Raw genomic sequence first — 15,731 nt, 5'->3', positions numbered from 1 at the left:
TGAAGATCTTTTAATGTCGTTGATCTCAAATATTTTCCCTTTTGTCTCCTTTTTTTATCAGGGAAAAGATGGTGTGAAAGGAGAGCAAGGGTCACCTGGTTTGCCTGGACCTCCAGGACCAGGAGCCTTCCCGGAATCTCCTCTACCTTTCAATGAGGTACGTGAAGAAATGGTTTCCGTTACCTTCCGATCATCGGGGATGCCTGGTCTCTCGCTGACGTCTCCTCTTTACATGTTAAGCAAGGGAACAGCTTAGTTGGGGGAAATGATGAGAAAAAGTGTAGTTATACTTATTCACATTTCAAAGTTGAACTAATGATATAAATGGCTTTTATTCTGTTATCAATGTTTCAATGTGCAGCACTCAACAGCGTTTTTCGTTGCAGGAGAATGCATTTAATTACACAGATTTGCCCATTATTCCTTTACCAGTTGCCCCCCCCTGGGACACCAGTAAGTGATATCAAATCTATAATGGTCACCAGAGCTCTTGTATATGTCAGTGTATAGGTATTTACTTCAGTGAATAAGGATTTGTGTTTCATGTTCAATAACAAAATACTATGATTTTTGACAAGCAAATTTAGTCACTGAGCTGTTCAACAAAGAAACAGGTCTCACTCATCCATACTGAATGTGATACCTTTCTATGGTAACCTTTTCCCCCTTGCATCCCTCCACATATTTCCTATCCAAGAGCGTGTCCAACATCATTAAAATGGTGTAAATGCATTTGCCTCCACCACCTCTTTGGGCTGTTCACTCCACACCAAGGAAAACCTTGTCCCTCAATTCTCCTTTAAGTTTCTTCCCACTCACTTTAAACCTATGCCCTCCCCTGCCCCAGGCCAAAAGACTTTGACTATCTACCCTGTCTAAGACCTTCTTAGTCTTATAAACTTCCATCGGGTCAGCAGGCAGTCCACAATTCCCCAGTGAGAACAAATCCAGCCTATCCAATCTGTCCTTGGAAACAAGTTTGCATGTTCATTAAAATGCAAGAAAAAGATAGCACCAGAACAAATTTATTTCTATTAAAACTCAGTGTGATGAATATGAGGAATCATTTCAGACCTGAGGTTTAATTTTCTGCTTTACCTACAGGGTGATAAAGGAGAAAGAGGGCACAAAGGTGAACAAGTAAGTGGTTTTGTTAGTCCATGGAAACTTTTTCAGTTTAGTTCAGTTTATTTTATTTTAACGCGTGCCGAGGTACAGTGAAAAGCTTTTGTTGCATGCTAACCAGTCAGCAGAAAGACAATAGGAGGAATATGAAGAAGGTCTCAACCCGAAACATCACCCATTCATCCTCTTCAGAGATGCTGCCTGTCCCGCTGAGTTACTCCAGCTTTTTGTGTCTATCTTCAGCAGAAAGACAATACATGGTTACAATCGATCCATTTACAGTGTATAGATGCATGATAAGGAAATAACGTTTAGTGCAAGGTAAAGCCAACAAAATCCGATCAAGGATAGTCCGAGGATCATCAAAGAAGTAGATAGTAGTTCAGAAGGTACACAAAATGGCTGGAGAAACTCAGCAGGTGCAGCAGCATCTATGGAGCGAAGGAAAAAGGCGACGTTTCGGGCCGAAACCCTTCTTCAGACTTCTTTCGCCTATTTCCTTCGCTCCATTGATGCTGCTGCACCCGCTGAGTTTCTCCAGCCATTTTGTGTACCTTCGATTTTCCAGCATCTGCAGTTCCTTCTTGAACAGATAGTAGTTCAGCACTGCTCTTTGGTTATGGTAGGATGATTCAGTAGTCTGATAACAGCTGGGAAGAAACTGTCCCTGAATCTAGTGATGTGCATCTTTACATTTCCATATCTTTTTGCTTGATGGAAGAGGGGAGAAGAGGGAGTGGCCTGGGTGCGACTCATCCTTGATTATGATGCTGAGGTATAAATTGAAACAATCTCCTTCTTTCTTCTTTCCTGTCCATTTTCCATGTTTCAAATGTGGACATCGCTGTCATCGTCCATCCTGAAATGGACGCAAGCTTCCGGCGACAATCAGTGGGATCCATCACTTGTTGCAACAGATGATGGTGGTGGCAGAATTAGCTCGGGATACTTGCAGTTTCCAGCCCCGTGACATGGACGCTTCTGCTATGGGACTAATTGAGTCAATGGAAGGGAGGTTGGTTTGTGTAATGGTCTGGGTTACGTTCACAATTCGCTGCAATTTATTGTGGTCTTGGATGGAGCTGCTCCCAAACCAAGCTGTGATTCATCTTGATAAGGTAGACAGAAATGCTGGAGAAACTCAGCGGGTGCAGCAACATCTATCGAGCGAAGGAAATAGGTAACGTTTCAGGCCAAAACCCTTCTTCAGACTGATATAATGCTTTCTATGGTGCATCTGTAGAAGTTGGTAAGCGTTGCAGGGGACATGCCAAACTCCCTAAGCCTTCTAAGGAAGTAGAGGTGTTGGCATGCTTTATTGGTCATTGCTTCAATATGAAGGTTCCAGGAGAAATTGTTGGTGATATTGACTCCTAGGAATTTGACGTTTTCAACCATCTCTACTTCGGCGCCATCAATGCAAACTGTGGTATGTTTATCGCTTCCCTTCCGAATGTCGATTATGTCTAGCTGACATTGAGAGAAAGATTGTTGTCTCGACACCAGGACACAAGGTTCTCAATCTCCTTCCTGTACTCCGTTCTTTGAGTATAAGAGCAAGTTCTACTGCAGTTGTACAGGGTCTTGGTGAGACCACACCTGGAGTATTGCGTACAGTTTTGGTCTCCTAATCTGAGGAAAGACATTCTTGCCATAGAGGGAGTACAGAGAAGGTTCACTGATTCCTGGGATGGCAAGACTTTCATATGAAGAAAGACTGGATAGACTCGGCTCGTACTCGCTAGAATTTAGAAGATTGAGGGGGGATCTTATAGGAACGTACAAAATTCTTAAGGGGTTGGACAGGTTAGATGCAGGAAGATTATCCCCAATGTTGGGGAAGTCCAGAACTAGGGGTCACAGTTTAAGGATAAGAAAGAAGTCTTTTAGGACCGAGATGAGAAAATCATTTTTTACACAGAGAGTGGTGAATCTCTGGAACTATCTGCCACAGAAGGTAGTTGAGGCCAGTTCATTGGCTATATTTAAGAGGGAGTTAGATGTGGCCCTTGTGGCTAAAGGGATCAGGGGGTATGGAGAGAAGGCAGGGATGGGATACTGAGTTGGATGATCAGCCATGATCATATTGAATGGTGGTGCAAGCTCGAAGGGCCGAATGGCCTACTCCTGCACCTATTTTCTATGTTTCTATGTCTCATCGTTATTTGATATCCGGCCCACAATGGTGGTGTCGTCTGCAAATTTTCAATTGAATTTCACAGCAGCTTAAATGTTTCTGTTTTATAGCTGATATAAAACTGGCTTGAGCTACTTGTATGATACTTAAAGGTACTAAACTGAAGGTCCATTCTGTTCTTTTGGGTGATATTGCTTATTAGTAAAGTCATTCCAAAGGGTCTTAGGGTTGTCAAAGGGGACTGGAAGAAAGACTGAGTGAAAACCTGGGGTAACCAATTTTGCTGGAAATTACAGTGGAGTGAAATAATGTTGTTTTAAATGTTCAGCAAGAAACCACAAAGTTCCCTAAAAGGACAATGGTTCTCCCTGGAGTCCAAACCAGCACAGATCCTACAACCATAACCATTAAGCACAGAAAAGCAAAACTGCAGCAGATGCTAGAAATCCAAAATGAGAACATAAAAAGCCAGGGATACTCAGCAGATCAAGCAGCATTTATGCAGAGAGAAATAGATTCAATGAATCAGATTTCTTGGAGATTCCTCAACTTTAAGCATTGCCCCCATTTCTCTCTCTCATAAGGAATCTGTGAATTGCTAAGTACCCGCAGCATTTCTAGTTAACTGCTGGTCTTTCCTGCCATGCACAAACTTTAATCATATTTCACAGCTAATTTTAGGATCGAAAATGGACTTCCTTTCAAAACGATCAGCAAGAACAGCACGTCAGCACTGATTTGTTATGCACTGGAAATTTCGCAGCATGAGTCACACTTATTTGTTTGATGCAATGCCATGATAGAATTACACCACATAACATCTTTCCCGTTCAATATAATTTTCATGGTGCTGTTTCACTAAAGCCCACCAAGTTAAGCCATATGACTTGCCTTCTACCTTGTGGCATCCCACCAACTTCAATCAGGGCACTGAATGCCTCATCCACCAGTCTCAATTCCAACTTTTCAATTACCCCAACACCACACAGCTGCTCCTAACACTCGCCTCTCAATCCATGTACTGCAATCCCCAAAATCAGCTCCCTGATTGCCAACCTCATAAAACCCCACATGCTGGTTCTGTGATTACCACAACCAGAGAGCAGTGCTGAACTACTATCTATCTCTTTTGTGACCCACGGACTATCCTTGATCGGACTTTGCTGGCTTAAGCTTGCATTAAACATTATTCCCTTATCATGTATTATTTATGGAATGCCCTGCCACAGAGGGCAGTGGAGGCCAAGTCACTGGATGGATTTAAGAGAGAGTTAGATAGAGCTCTGGGGGCTAGTGGAGTCAAGGGATATGGGGAGAAGGCAGGCACGGGTTATTGATAGGGGACGATCAGCCATGATCACAATGAATGGCGGTGCTGGCTCGAAGGGCCGAATGGCCTCCGCCTGCACCTATTTTCTATGTTTCTATGTATCTAAACACTGTAAATGGCTCGATTGTAATCACATTTTGTCTTTCTCCTGACTGGATAGTACACAACTAAAACTTTTCACTGTACCTCAGGACACGTGACAATAAATTAAACTGAAACTTAAGCTACTTCCTATAGAGGTGACAATTGCACAAGGTGCCAACCTTCTGCCCCCTCATTGTAATCCATCTACCAGTGCAGCTCCTATACCCATCCCACATTGCTTTTTAGAAAGGACATAATAAAGATTGCTTGATTGTGCATTCTCTGACGTTTTCCTCCAATACTTTAACAAATTACTATTTTTTTTAAGGGTGATCCTGGACAACAAGGAAAAGGAGTTGATATTAAGGTTTGGCAGCACTTTAATAATTGCCTCATCTGAGGTAACTGTATGTAATATGCTGATGGTTTTGCAGTCTCCTCAATCTAGCTAAAGCACGTTATTTCGGTCTGTTATGGGCCTGTCCCACTGATGCAACTTTTTCGGCGACTGCTGGCACCTGTCATAGGTCGTTGCAGGTTGTCGAAAATTTTCAACATGTTGAAAATCCAGCGGCGACCAGAACAAGGTACGACTCTTTGGGCGACTACTCGTGATCATACAGGCTTCACCCCACGACATGTCACCGGCGTATCACCTTTATGGCCGTGAGTGGGCCTCTCAGTCGCACAAAGAGTCGTTGCGTCTTTCTGGTCGCCGCTGGATTTTCAACATGTTGAAAATTTTCGGCGGCCTGCAACGACCTATCGGCTGTCGTTGAAAAAGCCACGTAAGTGGGACAGCCCACAATTATACAACAGACAAAACGAAGTTCCTACTAAAAACTTCTTACTTTTGGTTTCATTCTATCAACTTTAAAGACTGCCTGTTTTGTCTGTCCTGAAAGTACTATAGTGTTAACCCAGCCAATGTTTTTTAAATTCATTTTTCTTTTTGTTCATGCAGGATTTAGAGAAGCTTTTTGACATTTATGGTATAAAGGTATGTAGATCATTTAGAATTTGGAGCATCAATCATCTTAACTAATACAGTAGTATCTCTATGTACATGTCTAAAGTAACAACACCATTGTGACGATCATTTGCCCAATTTCAAGACCACAGTCAAACAATTTCTATTTGTGATAGCATGATCAATCGGGATTCCATTGTGCCTGTTTTCAATTATTGGAAAGGATAGAAATCTACCAGTTTATGAGTGAAAATGTTTGTGATCAATTTACATAGACATTGTCCAAATCTGGTCTCCAAATCTGAGGAAGGACATTATTGCCATAGAGGGAGTGCAGAGACGGTTCACCAGACTGATTCCTGGGATGTCAGGACTGTCTTATGAAGAAAGACTGGATAGACTTGGTTTATACTCTCTAGAATTTAGGAGATTGAGAGGGGATCTTATAGAAACTTACAAAATTCTTAAGGGGTTGGACAGGCTAGATGCAGGAAGATTGTTCCCGATGTTAGGGAAGTCCAGGACAAAGGGGTCACAGCTTAAGGATAAGGGGGAAATCCTTTAAAACCGAGATGAGAAGAACTTTTTTCACACAGAGAGTGGTGAATCTCTGGAACTCTCTGCCACAGAGGGTAGTTGAGGCCAGTTCATTGGCTATATTTAAGAGGGACTTAGATGTGGCCCTTGTGGCTAAGGGGATCAGGGGGTATGGAGAGAAGGCAGGTACGGGATACTGAGTTGGATGATCAACCATGATCATATTGAATGGCGGTGCAGGCTCGAAGGGCCGAATGGCCTACTCCTGCACCTAATTTCTATGTTTCTATGTCCCATCTTTTATATTCATGACTTATTTTTAAACTGTTAAAATGACTGATTCTAGAAACCAAGTCTTTAAACTAGGGGCAATTTATTTTTTTACTGGGCAATTTCTACAGTTTTTTAGGCCTTTTTTAGGGATTTTAGGCACCTGGACTACTTTAGGTTTAATATAGTCCAGGTGCCTAATACCTGTTTCAGACAGCAGTCCACCTTGCCTCAAGAATGTGGTACAGGAATTTACCAGCAGGAATAAACTAGTCTGCACTAATTCGTCACTACTAATTTGTTCAAATCTATAAATGAATATATATTGCAAGAAAGTAAATAATTATAATTAAAACCAGTAGGAAACGATGATGGAAACGTTCAAGTAGTTTGGTAAGCAGAAAAACCATGATTTATATGTTTATGTAAAAAGTACAAAAGCCTAAGAGTGTACAGATGTGAAAAAGACTTGCATGAGGATGGCACAATTGTGCAGCTGGTATAGCCACTGCCTCACACTGCCAGAGACCCATCTTCAATCCTGACCTCAGGTGCTGTCAGTGTGGAGTTTGCATGTTCTTTTTGTGACTGCATGGGTTTCCTCCGGGTGCTCCGGTTTCTCCCCACATCCCAAAGGCATGCATGTATGTTTGTTGGTTAATTGGCCCGTGTAAATTACCCCTAGTGTGTAGGGAGTGGATAAAAAAAAAAGAAGGAGAACATAGAACTTGTGTGAAGGGGTGATCAATATTTGGCGTGGGCTGAAGGCCCTGTTTCCACGCTGTATCTCTAAATTCTAAACCTGTATATCAAAACAGTACCCCAAGTGTTTTACAGCTATTTGTGGAGTATGGTCAATATTGTATTTACATAACAATACCAAATTGGCTCCCTGAATTGTAATGTGGTTACAGCCAGTAATTCAGTAATTATGTCTCTAGTAACATTGTCTGGGGGATCTATATTGGCAAGGACACTAGGAAAACTCCCTTGCTCTCCTTGTACCATGAGATCTTTCACATTCTACTTGCAAAATTGGTAGGGCCTCGGATTAATGTCTTATCCAAAATATAACGCCTCTGGCAGTGAAGCACTCACTGAATATTACAGTGGAATATTTATCTGGAGATTTGTGTGGGAAGTAGGACTTGAATTAGTTTCAGAAGTGAGAGTGTGAATCACTTGAGCCACACCCATCTCACCATGGCATGATTCAAAAGCATTTGTGCTCTTGAATACATTCCAGGAATTATATGTTTAGTTTAATTATTATTGATATTTCCTTAATTATTTCATTACTTAATTATGCCAAATACATTTACAATTAGAAAATCCATCTTGAGATATATATCAGAGCAAAAATGCATCCACTTTAGTTCACTCATGCTCAATTGCATTCTACAGAGGACACTTCTCTTGCCCTGTTACAAAGCAACAAAGTAGATATTCAAGTAAGGGGGCCATAAGCTAAAGACAGTTGGAAACTAAAGGGCCTGTATCACTTTCACAACTTAATTTTTTCATCCCGACCATTTTTTTACTCGTGGACATTTTATATCGGGCTGGAAAAAGCGTCCCGACTTACCTGATGCCACGAATACCTACGGCTTGCATAACAAGCCGCTACGATATATCTACGAACTCCTACGACCTCCTACGGACTTGTTACAAACATTGTGCAAGTTTGAATCGGGGAAACTCGGGAGCATTCGAAAGTGGGACAGGCCCTTGTTATGATGATTCCAAGTTGCAGGGATGATTTTAATGTGATGCATGATCATTTCTTTGCATTCATATTGAACGTCCATCTGTAATTTGCATGATGATCCTGGCTAACTTCACAATGAATGGTTTCCTCTTTATTGCATCATAAGCTATCATCGGGCAGCCCTTTGTAATGTACTTTTTGACTGTAACGTGATTTGGAGCATCCTGAAGTTTGAAAGGTTCAAAATAAATGCAAGTCTTTTTAAACAGTGAGGATCATAAAAATGGTCACTGGTTCATTGTGAAAAGCATCATCTTTTGAAAGGATTTAAGTATGTTAACAAATGTTGCCAGTGTCCCATGCACTGTTTTACATGGGATAGAACTAGTGTGAACGGGTGCTCAATGGTTGGCGTGAACTGAGTGGGCCGAAGGGCCTGTTTCCATGCTGTATCTCTAAACTCTAAACCTGTATATCACAAGAGTATCCCAAGTGTATTACAGCCATTTTTGGAGTATGGTCAATATTGTATTCACATAATGTGTATGAAGGAACTGCAGATGCTGAAGATAGACACAAAATGCTGGAGTAACTCAGCAGGGCAGGCAGCATCTCTGAAGGAATGGGTGACGTGAAGAAGGTTCAGACTATGAAGAAGGTTCTCGACGCAAAACGTCAGCCATTCCTTCTCTCCAGAGATGCTGCCTGTCCCGCAGAGGTACTCCAGCATTTTGTGTCTATCTTGTAATTACATGTCATTGGTGCCCCAACTGGGATACTGTCCTACAGTCCAGTTTGTTGGTTTGAATATTCTTAAAACTGTTGCGTTATAAAAGGATAAAGCAAGAATGAGCTTACAATCTTTTCCATAAAACAATCATGTATACATTCCATTCATACTGCAAATTGGAGATCATAGTTTACTGATACCACATATTAATTATGAAATGTATTTTGCAGCTATCTCTTTTAAAAGAATTAATTGATAGACTTCTTCAAAATGGAATGGAGGAAGTTCTTCAGCAGCTCACAAGTTCCAAAAAAGACAAGACTACAAGGAAAATCCATGATTTTAAACAGGTGGATGAATTGAAAGTGAGTTGAAGCAGATTTTGTCTGATATATATAGATTTTATTGGAGGAGAATAGTTTGTTTCTTATCATTGAAATCCTGATTCCTGGTACTTTTTTGTATATTAAATGATGCTCTTTATTCCTTATATATATTAAACACAATCCCTATGGTTCCGTATGTATTATTGATGACTCAAAAACACTACTGGCGAGATGCAATCTAGCATGTGAGGGATTATAAAGAGTTCCTCTGCTATGTTGAATCAAGGAACTCCAGATGCTGGTTTACAAAAGAGACGCAAAGTGCTAGAGTAACTCATTGGGCCAGGCGGCACCCTGGAGAACATGGGTTGGGGATGTTTTGGGTCGGAACCCTTCTTCAGACTGCTGTAGCGGGGAGGAAGGATGAAGAAAGTTAGAAGAAGGGTGTCAGAGATTATGGGAGAAGGCAGGAGAATGGGGTTAGGAGGGAGAGATAGATTAGCCATGATTGAATGGCAGAGTAGACTTGATGGGTCGAATGGCCTAATTCGACTCCTATCACATTATATAGTCTTATGAAGAAAGGATGAGCAGGACAAAGCATGGCAAGTAAAAGGTTAACTTAGGCAAAGGGGATTTTTCATAGGCAGTTGGGTGGACAAAGCCTAGCGATGAAAAGATAGGTGTGAGACAAAAATAATTGAAGAGAATTTGAAACCAGAGGAGGACTTGTGGAAGGGGAAACCAGAGGAAGGACTGCATAGGGGCGGGGGTGGAGGGGGAGTAGGCCATTCGGCCCTTCGAGCCTGGTGGCTGATCATCCAACTCAGTATCCCGTACCTGCCTTCTCTCCAATCCCCTTATCTAACTCCCTCTTAAATATAGTTCAATGAACTGGGCTCAACTACCCTCTGTGGCAGAGAGTTCCAGGCTGGTGAAAAAAATGAAGAAAGGATTTTCCCCCTTATCCTTAAGCTGTGACCCCTTGTGGGGGAAGAGAAAGGAAGGGGGGGATATGTGAAATCCCAGGAAAAGACCGTGAGCCAAATTCTTGTGCCTGGATTATCCTCCCAGTGGCGGACAGGCCAGTGACTCTGTATGTGCTCACCACAGTCCTTTCCAACAGCTTGCAACTATCTCTGTCATGCATCCTGTCATGCACAAGTGAGTGCAATGTATACTGATGCTGATCCATGAAGATAGTATGTTGCACCTTTGGGCTCCTACATCAGTAAGGGAGAAATAAGACATTGCAAGCCCGGAAGACAAAAGGAGGGAGAAAGGGAATAGCGTTTCGAAATGTCTAGACCAGGAGTGGGGAACCTTTTCATGTTGGAAGGCCGCATTAATTTAGCTGTAATCTAATAAGGCCACATCCAAGAAACTTCAATTATATATAGGGTTATTTTGTTGAATCTTCTTTTTCTCTTTGGTTTTTTAAATACGTTCATTTTAAGATTAAAATTAAAATAATAAAAGACGAACAAAAACATATTAATAAAAATAAAAGGATTTGTTCTACAAAATTTGGATTCATTCAAAAGGCCGCACTTAATGGCCTAGAAGGCTGCATGCGGCCTTAACGCCACAGGTTCCCCACCGCTGGTCTAGACCAATTTTCTGCTAGGACGATTTCAGCTGGAATGATTGTTAGTACAATCTATGTGAGGTTTACATCATTTTGCATGTAAAAATCTAGAAGGTGCAAATCCATCTAATTTTCAAATTGTCTTCCATGTAATTTAGTAGTAATTCAGAATTAATCTATTGTAACTTCAGCAAGATCAGATAGCAAATGAGTTTTTGTTTCACCTCTTGATTCAGGTACAGGGCTCATCCCTGAAGTACAACCTTGCCAGTCAATCTCTCTCTGAAACGCAAGAGGTGGTGGAGGAGTTTGACTCGGAGACACCAGATTTTGCCCATCTGGACGAAGCCCATGTATTCCGGAGTGGAAGCACTTCATTGCATGGTGTAAGAGTGAAGGTAACAGCTGAACAAAGAAAAAAATAACATTTATTATGGTAAACATTTATAAATTACTGGTGGGCTGAAACTGGAGGATTACCTCAAGTCCTAGAAATGGTACTGGAAGGATAGACCAGATAGGCAGCAGAAATGTTTGGTGTGCTTAAATATGTCTTAAGGGCCTGTTCCACTTTCACAACCTAATTCTCGACCTCTGCCAAGTTTTCCCTTGACTAATACTCGCAGCATGGTCGTCACGAGGTCGTAGGTAAGTCGTAGGTAGGTCATGATGCTAGTCGTAGGTACTCGTGGCATCAAGTAGGTCGGGGCGTTTTTCTAGCCTGATGAAAAATGTCCACGAGTAAAAAAAAAGATCGTGAAAGTGGAACAGGCCCCATTACAGCTGTCTTAAAAGAGGAGAACGAGTGTGGCGGGGAGAGGATCAGTGGGTGACTGGCTATATTTTAAGGAATTAATTTCAGAACTTAGACCCAAGGTATCTAAACTTAACCTGGAGTTGGGGCCCTTGAAATGGAGGAACCCCGAAGTGTAGAGCTGGATTTCAGCATAACTGTGGGTTGGGGAGGTTTATGGAAGGTTGATGTCAGCTAGGATTTGAGCAAGAAGACACTAATTTAAAAATTCTCACTTTGTCAGACTCACTTACATATGTAGACATGGGGAATGCAGAGTATGTCACACTTGCAGCTTTTTGCCTATGTATTGCAGGAGGTTATAAGGTAGTTACATTGAAAGTGGCTATGCACACCACAGTGCTGATGATGTACATCAGCTACACTGCGTACAGCAAATGCACCATATCCCAAGACATTCAAATCACATGAGGATTGCGTTTCTAGAGTTTTATAAAATTCAGACAAAGTTCATTTGAGATTCTCTCTAGATAAGCTGCAACATGTACCATTTTTATCATTGTCCACATGAGGAATATTAGAATAGGATCTATTTGTCCATTAACAGCATACTAATGACCACTTTGGATGACAAATTTCAATATTGCTCTTTACAAGAGTTCAACACACATCTGAGAGAGCAATGAAATGGGACAATGGTTGGAATCCCAGTGTGGGAGTACACCCAGAAATCAGGAGCGCACGGCTTTTTGGAAGGTGATTGCCATTCACACACTGGTGTGGAGCGCCAAGGAATTCAATACATCGCCAACAAATTCAAGGGAATCTACAAAGGATAAGTTCCCAGGGTTGGCTTGGGCTTTGTCTTTAAGTAGCACTGACACGCTAGCAGCAATTAGAACATCAGTCAACCTTAGGTTTGGGCTTATTGAATGCACCCAAAGAACTGGGAGCATGGAGTGCTGAGATTAAGAAAGAGATATCAATTAAATCAGGTAAAGCTAATGGAGATTCAAAAGGAAACAATGCGATTAGCTTAGATGGGCAGTGCATTCAGAAAGTATTCAGATCCCTTCACTATTTCCACAAATTGTTACGCTACAGCCTTATTTTAGAATGGAATAAATTATTTTTGTTATGATCAACCTACACACAATACCCCAGAATGATGAAGCTAAAACAGGTGTTTAGAAATTTTGCAGAGTAATTAAAAAGAAATAATTGAAAAATCATATTTACATAAGTTTTCAGACCCTTTGCTATGACACTGAAAATTGAGCTTAGGTTCATCCTGTTTCCATTGAATATCCTTGAAATGTTTCTACAACTTGATTGGAGTCCACCAGTGGTAAATTAAATTGATTGGATATGATTTGGAAAGGCACGCACCTGGCTATATAAGGTCCCACAGTTGAACCACCAAGACACTTCAATGAGCTGGCCGCCCAGCCAAATTGAGCAACTGGGGGTGAAGGGCCTTGTTGAGGGAGGTGACCAAGAACCCGATGGTCACTCTGACAGAGCTCCAGAGTTCCTCTGTGAAGATGGGAGAACCTTCCAGAAGGACAACTATATATACGGCACTCCACCATTCGGGCCTTTATGGTAGAGTGGCCAGACGGAAGCCACTTCTCAGTAAAAGGCACATGACAGCCCACTTGGAGTTTGCCAAAAGGCATGAAAAACAAGATTCTTTGGTCTGATTAAACCAAAATTTGTCACAATGCCTACCGTCACGTCTGGAGGAAACCAGGCACTGCTCATCACTTGGCAAATACCATATCATACTACAGTGAGTCATGGTGATGGTAGCACAGTACAGAGAGATCCTTGATGAAAACCTGCACCAGAGCTTTCTTGGCCTCAGACAGGGGCAGAGGTTCACCTTCGAACAGGACAACGACCCTAAGCACACAGCCAAGACAACGCAGGAGTGGCTTTGTGACAAGTCTGTCAATGTCCTTGAGTAGCCCAACAAGAGCCCGGACTTCAACCCGATCGAACATTTCTGGAGGGACCTGAAAATAGCTGTGCATCGATGCTCCCCATCCAACCTGACAGAGCTTGAGAGGATCTGCAGAGAAGAATGGGAGAAATTACCCAAATACAGATTTGCCAAGCTTGTAGTGTCAAATCCAAAAAGACTTGAGGCTGTAATCGCTGCCAAAGGTGCCTCAACAAAGTACTGAGTAAAGGGCCTGAATACTTAAGTAAATGTGATATTTCAGTTATTTCTTTTTAATTACTTTGCAAAACACGTTTTCGCTTTTTTTATTGGTGGGTAGTGTGTAGATTTATTATATAAAATGAATGAATCTAATCCATTTTAGAATAAGGCTGTAACGTAACAAAATGTGGTAAAAGTGAAGGGCCCTGAATACTTTCTGAATGCACTATACATTTATTGTTCTGTGCATGCAGAGTAGGCTGAATGAAGAACAGTACAGCACCGGAACAGGCCCTTCAGCCCACAATGTGTGGCTTGTTTCCTTGTTGCATGACTGTAATGAGGTCTCCACACTGATACTAATGTCTTGCACACATTTACACAAATGTTATGTATGAGATTATTGAAAACGGATCACCATTCCATGATTGATTGTAGCTTTTTAATACAATTTATACTAGAATGGCACTGATTTCTGCCCTCCGATTATCTTGAAGTTTGGATGTGGCCACTCATGGTGCAGACTCATTGGGGCAGAGAGTCACTGTGACCCAATTTCCCCTGTGTGTTCCCCTCATCTCCATGGAAAGTTCTTGTGTAGTTTTTAGTTTTAAAGATATAGCACAGAAACAGGCACTTCGGCCCACTGAGTCCGCACCGACCAGCGACCCCCGCACATCAACACTACCCCACACACACACACACTAGGGACAATTTACACATACACCAAGCCAATTAAACTACAAACCTGTACGTCTTTGGAATGTGGGAGGAATCCGGGGCACCCGGAGATAATCCACGTAGCCACAAGGAAAACGTCCAGCTGTTCTTTGGCTGCCATGGATTTTGTTCCTTCCATGTCTGACACCCATCCCCATTGTGGCAAAGATCCCCACCATCCTATTTTAGATTTGTAATGACAATTCACCCTGACACTGCCTTTATTTTATTTTGGTCAATTTCAAGATTTAATTTTACAAACAATTTGATTGACTGTTAGTGATAACACAGCTCGTATTTAGCAGATCTGACAAAGTTCATTTCAATTTTTGCACTGGAACTTATTTTGGTTTTATTCATTGACTTTTGTTCTCTGGTTACACAGGAAGTGTCTGAGGGTGTGAGGAATAAGGGTAAAGAAGACAGTCCTGGAATTTCAGTAGCAGTTGATGGTGAAACCAGTGACATATCATCAGTTCCGGACAGGAGTGGTTCATATCTCAATGGACCAGTGGCTGGTAATCGGACCATGACAAGCACAACCAAGGTAAGCCAGATTCCATGTTACAGAGGTTGGCACCAACCCAGTCGCTTTACCCAGTTTGGGCCTCATATCTGAGGAAGGATGTGTTGGCGTTGGAGAGGGTCCAGAGGAGGTTTACGAGAATGATCCCAGGAATGATTGGGTTAACATATGATGAGCGTTTGATAGCACTGGTTCTGTGGAGTTTAGAAGGATGAGTGGGGGGGACCTTATTGAAACTTACTGAATAGTGGAAGGCCTGGATAGAGTCGATGTGTAGAGAATGTTTCCACAAGTGTGAGAAACTGGGACTAGAGGCCATAGCCTCAATACCTTTAGGAAGAAGATGAGAGGGAATTTCTTTAGTCAGAGGCTGGTGAATCTGTGGAAGTCATTACCATATAAAGCTGTGGAAGCCAAGTCAATGGATCTTTTCAAGGCGTAGATTGACAGATTCCTGATAAGTAAGGGTGTCAGGAGTTATGGGGAGAAGTCAGGAAAATGGGGTTGAGAGGGAGAGATAGATCAGCCATGATTGAATGGTGGGGTAGACTTGATCAGCCTAATTCTACTCGTAGAATTTATGAAATTATGAACTTTACGGCAATATGAAGAAGGGAACAGGTGGATGACATGGATTTGGAGCCCTGGTTATACAAAGATTAGTTCACTGTTCTTTGGGACAGGACGTCAGCATAAGGATTAGCCATGAGGTGTAGGCAGATAACAATGGCACTGATCCTTTCTGCTACTGCAAGGTGT

General features: G+C 41.9%; 1 protein-coding gene across 1 annotated transcript in view; it reads left to right on the top strand.

Annotated features, from left to right (window-relative positions):
- Nucleotides 1–15,731, top strand: part of LOC129707916 (collagen alpha-1(VII) chain-like) — a 260,386-nt gene that overhangs the window by 138,633 nt on the left and 106,022 nt on the right. Inside the window, 9 exon segments of the mRNA XM_055653380.1 lie at nucleotides 62–157; nucleotides 387–437; nucleotides 439–453; nucleotides 1,105–1,140; nucleotides 5,005–5,043; nucleotides 5,641–5,676; nucleotides 9,122–9,256; nucleotides 11,042–11,203; nucleotides 14,832–14,993. Of these exon segments, the coding sequence (XP_055509355.1) occupies nucleotides 62–157; nucleotides 387–437; nucleotides 439–453; nucleotides 1,105–1,140; nucleotides 5,005–5,043; nucleotides 5,641–5,676; nucleotides 9,122–9,256; nucleotides 11,042–11,203; nucleotides 14,832–14,993 (732 nt within the window).

This window comes from Leucoraja erinacea, chromosome 22, assembly GCF_028641065.1.
Source record: "Leucoraja erinacea ecotype New England chromosome 22, Leri_hhj_1, whole genome shotgun sequence".
Classification (NCBI taxonomy): Eukaryota; Metazoa; Chordata; class Chondrichthyes; order Rajiformes; family Rajidae; genus Leucoraja; species Leucoraja erinaceus.
Note: the sequence above shows the minus strand (reverse complement) of the source record. Positions and strands in the feature narration are given on the sequence as shown.